Source organism: Entelurus aequoreus, linkage group LG23 (genome assembly GCF_033978785.1).
Source record: "Entelurus aequoreus isolate RoL-2023_Sb linkage group LG23, RoL_Eaeq_v1.1, whole genome shotgun sequence".
NCBI classification, from domain to species: Eukaryota; Metazoa; Chordata; class Actinopteri; order Syngnathiformes; family Syngnathidae; genus Entelurus; species Entelurus aequoreus.
Genome location: NC_084753.1, coordinates 33,471,243 through 33,481,874, shown reverse-complemented (window position 1 = coordinate 33,481,874; position 10,632 = coordinate 33,471,243). Strand labels below are relative to the sequence as shown.

Below are 10,632 nucleotides of genomic sequence, written 5' to 3'. Positions count from 1 at the left end.
AGGTGAGCACGGGTGTTGATGAGCAGATGAGGGCTGGCTGGCGTAGGTGGAGCGCTAATGTTTTTATCATAGCTCTGTGAGGTCCCGTTGCTAAGTTAGCTTCAATGGCGTCGTTAGCAACAGCATTGTCAAGCTTCGCCAAGCTGGAAAGCATTAACCGTGTATTTACAGGTCCAGGGTTTAATAGTATTGTTGATTTTCTGTCTATCCTTCCAGTTAGGGGTTTATTTCTTCTGTTTCTATCTGCATTTTAACACGATGCTATCACGTTAGCTCCGTAGCTAAAGAGCTTCGCCGATGTATTGTAGATAAAAGTCACTGTGAATGTCCATTTCGCGTTCTCGACTCTCATTTTCAAGAGGATATAGTATCCGAGGTGGTTTAAAATACAAATCCGCGATCCACAATAGAAAAAGGAGAGAGTGTGGAATCCAATGAGCCAGAGCGAAAAAAGATGCACTCTAGTCTTTCACTCTCACGTTCCTCATCCACGAATCTTTCATCCTGGCTCAAATTAATGGGGTAATCGTCGCTTTCTCGGTCCGAATCGCTCTCTCGGTCCGAATCGCTCTCTCTGCCGGTGTAAACAATGGGGAAATGTGAGGAGCTTTTCAACTTGTGACGTCACGCTACTTCCGGTACAGGCAAGGCTTTTTTTTATCAGCGACCAAATGTTGCGAACTTTATCGTCGATGTTCTCTACTAAATCCTTTCAGCAAAAATATGGCATTATCGCGAAATGATCAAGTATGACACATAGAATGGATCTGCTATCCCCGTTTAAATAAATAAAAATCATTTCAGTAGGCCTTTAAAGTAGTTTTGACCAAAAAATGCAGAGACAGGAGACAATTGAAGGTAAAATAAGGCATTTATTCATCCAACACAAGTTGCTAGTGCAGCAAAGAAGCGCACAAGTTGTACAACGGAAGCTGTGCACGTTTAGGAATGAAGCAAAAATGGTAAGCAAAGCGCAAGCACGACAAATTATAATCATCCAACATTGAGATGCAGGTTGCATCGGCATGAAAAGCTTTGATTTGGGATCAGAGACAGGTGAGCCAACTGATTGCTAATCAAGAGCAGGTGAGGAGAACTGTTCAGAAGCAGAGGAAGGGTGGAGCCAGAGAGGAAGTGAAACCAAAATAAGACAGCTAAACAGGCAAGAACACACCAAAGTAGGAAAAAAACAAAAAAGTCAGACCAGACATGACAAGCCATGACAGTTTCCTTGGCCCCGACGTCAACAAACGACAGTCCTACATTTGATTGGACAAGGAAAAATTAATATGCAGTGCAAATTAGATGACCACTGATATATAACCTGAGTACATACAGTAACACGCTTCTGAAGGACACACAACAGTCATGATTCATCAAGGATTCATTTAAAACAGGTAGGCCAGCCGATCAATATATCCGACTTGAGACTTTTTAATCTCTCATAATAATAACTCATTTGTTTTTCAGCTCAATGAAACATGGCACCAGAAGGCAAAAACAACACAACTGAAGTTATAATTTCCTGTCAACCATATGTTTCCTGCGATTTACTGAGATTATTCCCTTACTTGATATGTGTTGTCATCATATGTGGAAACCTCCTCATACTCATGTCTGTCATTTATTTCAAGCAGCTTCACACTCCTACTAACTATCTCATTCTCTCTCTGGCTGTGTCGGACTTACTTGTTGGTCTTTTTATCATTCCTCTCAGCAGACAATTCAGTAAGGATTACTGTAGGACCCATGGAGGTTTGATTTGTAGAGCTCAACAATGCTTTAAAGTAACACTGACCACAGCTTCTATTCTGAATTTAATGTGTATTTCTATAGACAGATACTACGCAGTGTGTAAACCTCTGGTATATAAAACTACAATCACTGTTAATGTTGTTGTGTTCATGATCTTGTTGAGTTGGAGTTCTTCATTTCTACTGTCTGTCGGTTTTGTGTTTGCAACCTTACACTATGCAGAATGCGGAGAAGAATGTTATATTTATGTTTTTATGGTGAATGTTTCAGGACCCATTTTAACCTTTTACCTTCCTATGATCATAATCCTATGCATATACGCAAAGATCTTCTTTGTAGCGCAGAAACAGGCACGCAGCATCCAAAACAGAACCTATCCCAGCAGGACGCCAGGAGCAACTGTCAGGAAGATGGAGAGAAAGGCCACTAAAACTCTGGCTATAGTTATGAGCGCCTTCTTACTCTGTTGCAGTCCTTTCTTTATATTCATTATGATATCTTTTATCAGCAAGGTGTCAGTGAGATTTGAGGGAGCTGAAGTTCTTTCCTGGCTGGTCATGTCAAATTCTATGCTCAACCCTTTTATTTATGCATTCTTTTACAGCTGGTACAGGTCTGCTTTTAAAAAAGTTATGTCTGGAAAAATATGTCTAAGTGATTGTTCAGACACCAGACTTGAATAATATGCTCGGTATGGGTAAGCTGCACGTGAATTGTCATCAACGTGTCGTGTGAGAGGCGCTGTGTGCGGAAGGAAACACACACACACACACACACACACACACACACACACACACACACACACACACACACACACACACACACACACACACACACACACACACACACACACACACACACACACACACACACACACACACACACACACACACACACACACACAAGCATAGAACACTGCCAAAGAAACACACTGCAAGAAGTCAGTGTTCAAAAACAAGGGAAAAAAATACAAAAATTAGGGGTATTTTACTTGAACTAAGCAAAATTATCTGCCAATAGAACAAGAAAATGTGGCTTGTCAAGACTTTCCAAAACAAGTAAAATTAGCTAACCTCAATGAACCCCAAAATACCTTAAAATAAGTATATTCTCACTAATAACAAGTGCACTTTTTTTTAATAGAAACTATTCTTAAATGAAGTAAATGCTAGTGCATTATCTTGACATAATGATATGTGCTCGGCATTACATTTCTTGAAATTAGCAAACTTATACTAAAAAAAAAAAAAATTTAAATATATATATATATATATATATATATATATATATATATATATATATATATATATATATATATATACGGGCAATTTTTTTTTATTGTAATTTTGAAGAATTTATCTGAATGTGTATGAACTATTTCTGTTCAAAATTGTTAGAAATGTCAAATGTTTAAATATTAACTGTCAGTTTACTGTACTGTGCCAACTCTACTACTAGATGAGTACATCTTTTCTATTGTTTCATTGAAAATAAAACCGCAAAGTCCATTTGGCTGCCATCTGTTTTAATTATGAGACACAATTGTGTCAAGGTCATGATTTTTTATACCATGCTTGAAAGAAGAAATGATTACTTTAAAAAAGTAGTTTTATACTTGTGAGTGTTGATGACATATCTTTGCAACACTTGATATTTTAGTTTCAAACATGTTTTACTCAATATCCAATCCAATCCACTTTATTTATATAGCACATTTAAACAACAAAAATGTTTCCAAAGTGCTGCACAACAATATTAAAAACAGTATTAACAACAATATTAAAAACAATAATCAAATATTATCGTTAGCTCCAACAATGACTGAATAAAAACAAAAAATAAATAAATATAGAACCAATATAAAAACAATAAAAAAATAAATATAAATAAAAACCATTTTAAAGGGAAAAAACAATTAAAACAGTAAATAGAAATCAAAATGTATAAAAAAAAAAACACGGAAGACAACAGAGGACAGAGGACCACACAACTCACGTAGTGTTAAAAGCCAAAGAATTAAAGTGGGTCTTAAGACGAGACTTATATATAGGTAATATAGGTCATAAAATCTCAGCAACAAGCTGTAATATCTTACTGAGATCATTTAGGAGCAAAACACTTAAAACAAGTAATACACTCTAACATAAAATCTGCTTAGTGAGAAGAATTATATTATCAGACAGAAAATAAGCAAATATCACCCTTATTTGAGATATTTAATCTTACTTAGATTTCAGTTTTTGCAGTGTAAGAAGAACCAATAAAAGCCCCTTAAATGTGTTTTATACAGAGGGATTAATGCACAATTTTTACAGTCCTTAATGTCCATACAGCACTTTTGAATTTCTCCAACATTTTATCGCAGAAGTCAGCAAGCGTAGTGTCAAAATGCAAACCACACACATCACTTACAATACTTGCAAAATACAGTCGTGGTCAAAAGTTTACATACACTTGTAAAGAACATAATGTCATGGCTGTCTTGAGTTTCCAATCATTTCTACAACTCTTATTTTTTTGTGATAGAGTGATTGGAGCACATACTTGTTGGTCACAAAACACATTCATGAAGTTTGGTTCTTTTATGAATTTATTATGGCTCTACTGAAAATGTGAGCAAATGTGCTGGGTCAAAAGTATACATACAGCAATGGTAATATTTGCTTACATGTCCCTTGGCAAGTTTCACTGCAATAAGGCACTTTTGGGAGCCATCCACAAGCTTCTGCTTGAATTTTTGACCACTCCTCTTCACAAAATTGGTGCAGTTCAGCTAAATTTGTTGGTTTTCCACACGTTTAAGTCAAGACTTTGGGGAGGCCATTCTAGAACCTTAATTCTAGCCTGATTTAGCCATTCCTTTACCATTTTTGACTTGTGTTTGGGGTCATTGTCCTGTTGGAACACCCAACTGCGCCCAAGACCCAACCTCGGGGCTGATGATTTTAGGTTGTCCTGAAGAATTTGGAGGCAATCTTCCATTTTTCATTGTCCCATTTACTCTCTGTAAAGCACCAGTTCCATTGGCAGCAAAACAGGCCCAAAGCATAATACTACCACCACCATGCTTGACTGTAGGTGTGGTGTTCCTGGGATTAAAGGCCTCATCTTTTCTCCTCCAAACATATTGCTGGGTATTGTGGCCAAACAGCTACATTTTTGTTTCATCTGACCACAGAACTTTCCCTCCAGAAGGTTTTATCTTTGTCCATGTGATGTCAGATGAAACAAAAGTGTATGTGAACTTTTGATCGCGACTGTACAATGCAAAATGTGTAATAATTACCAATAATTACTTTTGTTGAGTTCCACGGAAGTCACCTTTAAAAAACTGAAAACAAGAAGGATACTTAAAAAATTAATAATATAAAAATAAAAAAGATTACCACACAACAAGCCTCTAGGGCAGGAGTGTCAAACATACGGTCCGAGGGGCCAGATCACGCCCACGAACAGGTTTTATCCGGCCCACGGGATGAGTTTGCTAAGTCTAAAAATTAACCTGAAATTTTTGGGTGAATGAAACTGCTGTTCTAAATGTGTCCACTGGATGTCGCAATAGCAATTCTTTGTCTCTGTGTAGATGTTGTTACATATGTACAAAATAAACCACATGATGTTAGTACATCAGTCGAAAAAAATGATCAAACTACAAAAATAACATCCTGTAATTTATCTTGATAGATTGAAAATCAACACCAATGAGTTGACCGATGAACATTATCACATCATTTATTCAGAAAATATAAATAACAACAAATAAAGATAGAATGCTATTAACCGCAACATGTAAGTGTAAAAAAAGAACAACAACAACATTATGATTTTTTACATTTTCAGAATGTGCTTGTTCTATTCTTTAACAAATATCTGAAGTTGTCTTTATTGTTAAGTAATCATTCCGTGATTTTACCAGTCCGGCCCACTTGGGAGTAGAATTTTCTCGATGTGGCCCCCCATCTAAAAATGAGTTTGACACCCCTGCTGTAGGGAAAAAACTGTAAGAATAGTGCGCACAAAAACCTTTTGAACGTTTGATGGATTTTACAGAATGTGATGGGACTCTAGTCACCATCAGGCAGAGTCCGGTTGATTTTCTTAGATCATATTGATTGTGCGACAACAACCAAAACCACAGTGCAAAACACACCAAAAAATGGAAAAAATAAACTGCAGTTGGAAAAAACAGAAAATACATTTACAATGGACAAAAAAACAGAATCACATTCCATATTAACTTGCTGGTGCACAACAGTCCAATAAGTATTCAAAAGGAAAAAAGGAACAAATGGGCCTTTTTCCACCAAAAGTTCAGGCACTTAAAGTTCCTGGAACCTTTAGTTCCTGGAACCATTTTTTCCTGTAGACCTGTATGCTTTGTGTGTCCAATGCATTTCACGGCTCATCCATCCATCCATTGTCTACCGCTTATTCCCTTCGGGGTCGAGCTTATGCAAATCAGGCTGATGACGTATGGATGATAGTATATTTCCACACTGACACCTTTTAAATAAACAGACAATATTAGGTCAGAGTTCTTTTACTAAAGTGTAAGTAGATAAAATGCAAATAAACAAAATAGAAAAACAATATGATTTAAGAAAAGTAGTTTGGTGGCTCGGAACGAAGTGAAGAGACACATTTGTGTTGCAAATTGGTGGGTCGGAAGAACTAATAAAATCCCTTTAAAAGTGTTGTGATGCAGAAGATACAATTTTGTTCTTTTTACAGAACTCAAAACCTATTCAAAATTATTTAAAGCTGCACCAAGTAACTTTTCAACCTTCATGAGAGCTGAAGATCCTGGCCAGTTGAAGCCATCAGGACCACATCATCTGCAAACAGCAGAGACCTAATCCTGCAGCCACCAAACCGGATCCCCTCAACACCCTGACTGCGCCTAGAAATTCTGTCCATAAAAGTTATGAACAGAATCGGTGACAAAGGGCAGCCTTGGCGGAGTCCAACCCTCACTGGAAATGGGTCCGACTTACTGCCGACAATGCGGGCCAAACTCTGACACTGATCATACAGGGAGCGGACCGCCACAATCAGACAGTCCGATACCCTATACTCTCTGAGCACTCCCCACAGGATTTCCCGGGGGACACGGTCGAATGCCTTCTCCAAGTCCACAAAGCACATGTAGACTGGTTGGGCAAACTCCCATGCACCCTCAAGGACCCTGCCGAGAGTATAGAGCTGGTCTACCGTTCCACGACCAGGACGAAAACCACACTGTTCCTCCTGGATCCGAGGTTCGACTATCCGGCGTAGCCTCCTCTCCAGTACACCTGAATAGACCTTACTGGGAAGGCTGAGGAGTGTGATCCCACGATAGTTGGAACACACCCTCCGGTTCCCCTTCTTAAAGAGAGGAACCACCACCCCGGTCACAGGGGTGGTGGTTCTGGCCCGGAACGCAGGATCTGCACTGCCTTAAGAAGCCCAGGAAGATCATTACCGACAGCCAATCCAGAAGTACAGCCAATCCAGAGGTACCGCCCCCGATGTCCACGCGATGTTGCAGAGTCTTGTCAACCAAGACAGCCCCACAGCATCCAGAGCCTTAAGGAACTCCGGGCGGATCTCATCCACCCTCGGGGCCTTGCCACCGAGGAGCTTTTTAACTACCTCGGCAACCTCGGCCACAGAAATAGGAGAGCCCACCACAGATTCCCCAGGCAATGCTTCCTCATAGGAAGATGTGTTGGTGGGATTGAGGAGGTCTTCGAAGTATTCCCTCCACCGATCCACAACAGCCGCAGTAGTGGTCAGCAGCACACCATCCTCACCATACACGGTGTTGAAGTGCACTGCTTCCCCCCCTGAGGCGGCGGATGGTGGACCAGAATCGTTTCGAAGCCGTCCGGAAGTCGTTTTAGTACTATGATTTATTATATATACACTATATACATATAATAACAAAAAAATATATAAATTAAACAAGGGATTTGAGTGTGACAAAAATCCAAGAGTGTATGTGTGTGAGACTATGTGTGGAGATTAGCTGTTGTGTGTTACCGGGAGTGTGGAGCGAGAGGCGGAAGTCACGGAGGGGAAAGGCAGGCTCGAATGTCCGTGAGACAAGCAGGAAGTCGGGGGCTATAGCGGGGCATAGGAGGTCCGTGTCCAAGCAGGAGGTCAAGATCCAAGAGGCAGTCCGGGAAGCAGAGGAACGAGGAATGACGAGACACACAGCTCGTCAACGTGGGAATGAAGGTCTGCAGTTGGAGCGACAAGGAGGACACAGAGAGCAAAGAGTGTGCATAGAGCTAGACGTGGCTTACTGTACAGGAACAGATGATTACATTCTGGCCCGGAACGCAGGATCTGCACTAGCTTTAGAAGCCCAGGAAGATCATTACTGTCAGGTTCAAACACTGATGACATCTATTAAACAAGACAGGAGGCAAAGAATCAAACAGAGGCAGAATTCAATTTGGACTCAATATTGAGGAGAAAACGTGTCGACCTGTAACCTCTTACAGTGTCACCCACGCTCTGCCAAAAGATTGCATTCCTCCTTCTTTATTTGACTTTCTCCCCCCACCTGACCACAGCTGCTTCCAGAGGGAAGTGGGTCGTAAACAGCGTTGCCTTTGGTTACAGAACAGTTCAAAAGAAGAGGTCGTAAAATAGTTCGAAAAGAGTTCCATAAAATAGTTCAAAGAGAGTTCGTAAAATTTTAGCATATCAGTATGTGGAATTAAATTATGGAATGGATTAAGTAAAGAAGTTAAAACTTGTACTCATATGATCCAGTTTAAGAGGTTGTTAAAAAATAATAGTGCTTACAAAGTACAAAGAAGAAGAATTATGAGAAATACTTCCAACCTTATTGAAAATAAGATATTCTTCATCTCAGTATGTTAATAATGACTGAATTAATTAATTACATATTACAAAACTGTTGTGTATACTAATTCATAGATGTTATTTTATTGTATAAAAAGGTCAGTAAATGATTCTATATATTTGTAAACGCTCTGAAGTGGGAAAGGGGTAGGATTAAATAAGCTTTGCTTCTTCCTACTCCTTTTCGGGCATGAGGTAAAATGAAATGATATGAAATTGTGCGATGTATTAAGCTGTAAGTGTGTTCATGTTCGAAATAAACTAAAGAAAAAAAAAAAAAAAAGAGTTCGTCTAGAAATTGGGAAGATCCTGCCATCTGTCCGCTTTGAAGTCACAGTGGAGTTTTACGAGCCTTCCTCCTGGTAGGCCCCAAAGACAGCTCCCATCCCCCTGCCAGGAACTCAATGTAATACAAAGCTTTTGTGATAATTTAGAAACAATTATTCTAACAATTACCGACAGGTGCGCGGAGTGCTGATTGATTGTAGCTTCTTGCTGCCGCCAGAGTGACGCGTGCAGGAGATGAGCTTGATGAGATGAGATTATTTGTCTAGGGCAGTGGTGTGCCGTGAGATACTGTCTGGTGTGCCGTGGGAGATTATCTAATTTCACCCATTTGGGTAAAAAATATGTTTTGCAATCCAGTAATTATAGTGTGCAAATGATGTGTTGTTGTTGAGTGTCGATGCTGTCTAGAGCTCGGCAGAGTAACCGTGTAATACTCTTCCATATCAGTAGGTGGCAGCCGGTAGCTAATTGCTTTGTGGATGTCGGAAACAGCGGGAGGCAGCGTGCAGTTAAAAAGTGTCTAATGCTTAAACCAAAAATAAACAAAAGGTGAGTGTCCCTAAGAAAAGGCATTGAAGTTTAGGGAAGGCTATGCAGAAAAATGATGGCTACAAAGTAAACAAAAACAGAATGCTGGACGACAGCAAAGACTTACTGTGGAGGAAAGACGGCGTCCACAATGTACATCCGAACATGACAACAATGTCCCCACAAAGAAGGATAAAAACAACTGAAATAGTCTTGATTGCTAAAACAAAGTAGATGCGGCAAATAACGCTCAAAGGAAGACATGAAACTGCTATAGGAAAATACCAAAAAAAGAGAAAAAGCCACCAAAACAGGAGCGCAAGACAAGAACTAAAACACTACACACAGGAAAACAGCAAACAAGTCAAAATAAGTCAGGGGGTGATGTGACAGGTGGTGACAGTACACCTACTTTGAGACAAGAGCTATATTGATGCATGCTTGGTTATGGTTTAAAGTCATATCCCACAATTGCGACAACAACTTTTTACTGTCAACTGAGTTTCGTTTTTTAATGATTTCTGCTGGTGGTGTTTTATCACCGCAAAAAATGTGCCTTTGCTCAAAAAAGGTTGAAAAACACTGGTCTACGGTACATTTATTAATGATGAAAAATGATATCTATCTGCAATTAATCACAATTAATTTGGAGTTACCTATGAACAAAATGTGGTTAAAGGCCTACTGAAAGCCACTACTACCAACCACGCAGTCTGATAGTTTATACATCAATGATGAAATCTTAACATTGCAACACATGCCAATACGGCCGGGTTAACTTATAAAGTGCAATTTTAAATTTCCCGCCACACTTCCGGTTGAAAACGTCTAGATATGATGACGTATGCGCGTGACGGAATCAGTTGATGCGGAAGAATTGGTACACCATTGAATACAATACAAAAAAGCTCTGTTTTCATTTCAAAATTCCACAGTATTCTGGACATCTGTGTTTGTGAATCTTTTGCAATTTGTTTAATGAACAATGGAGACTGCAAAGAAGAAAGTTGTAGGTGGGATCGGTGTATTAGCGGCGGACTACAGCAACACAGCCAGGAAGACAGAGATGGATAGCAGACGCGTTAGCCGCCGAACTCACCTTAACTTCCTCCGTCTCGCCGACCGCATCTGTGATCGGGTGAAGTCCTTCGTCGCACCGTCGATCGCTGGAACCCAGGTGAGCACGGGTGTTGATGAGCAGAT

At 39.7% G+C, this 10,632-nt stretch overlaps 1 protein-coding gene across 1 annotated transcript; it reads left to right on the top strand.

Moving 5' to 3' along the window:
* The first annotated feature begins 1,481 nt into the window (after window positions 1-1,481).
* Window positions 1,482-2,380, top strand: LOC133640851 (trace amine-associated receptor 2-like). Its single transcript, XM_062034533.1, has 3 exons — window positions 1,482-1,728; window positions 2,095-2,309; window positions 2,360-2,380. Exons 1-3 carry the CDS (start codon window positions 1,482-1,484, stop codon window positions 2,378-2,380), a joined length of 483 nt encoding a protein of 160 aa, XP_061890517.1.
* The last annotated feature ends 8,252 nt before the right edge of the window (window positions 2,381-10,632 follow it).

Coding starts and splice junctions, on each gene's coding strand:
- LOC133640851 (XM_062034533.1), top strand. CDS start 1,482: ATGGCACCAGAAGGCAAAAACAACACAACTGAAGTTATAATTTCCTGT. Junction 1,729..2,094: donor TCCTCTCAGCAGACAATTCA/GTAAGGATTACT, acceptor TCTTCTTTGTAG/CGCAGAAACAGGCACGCAGC. Junction 2,310..2,359: donor CTGAAGTTCTTTCCTGGCTG/GTCATGTCAAAT, acceptor ATTCTTTTACAG/CTGGTACAGGTCTGCTTTTA.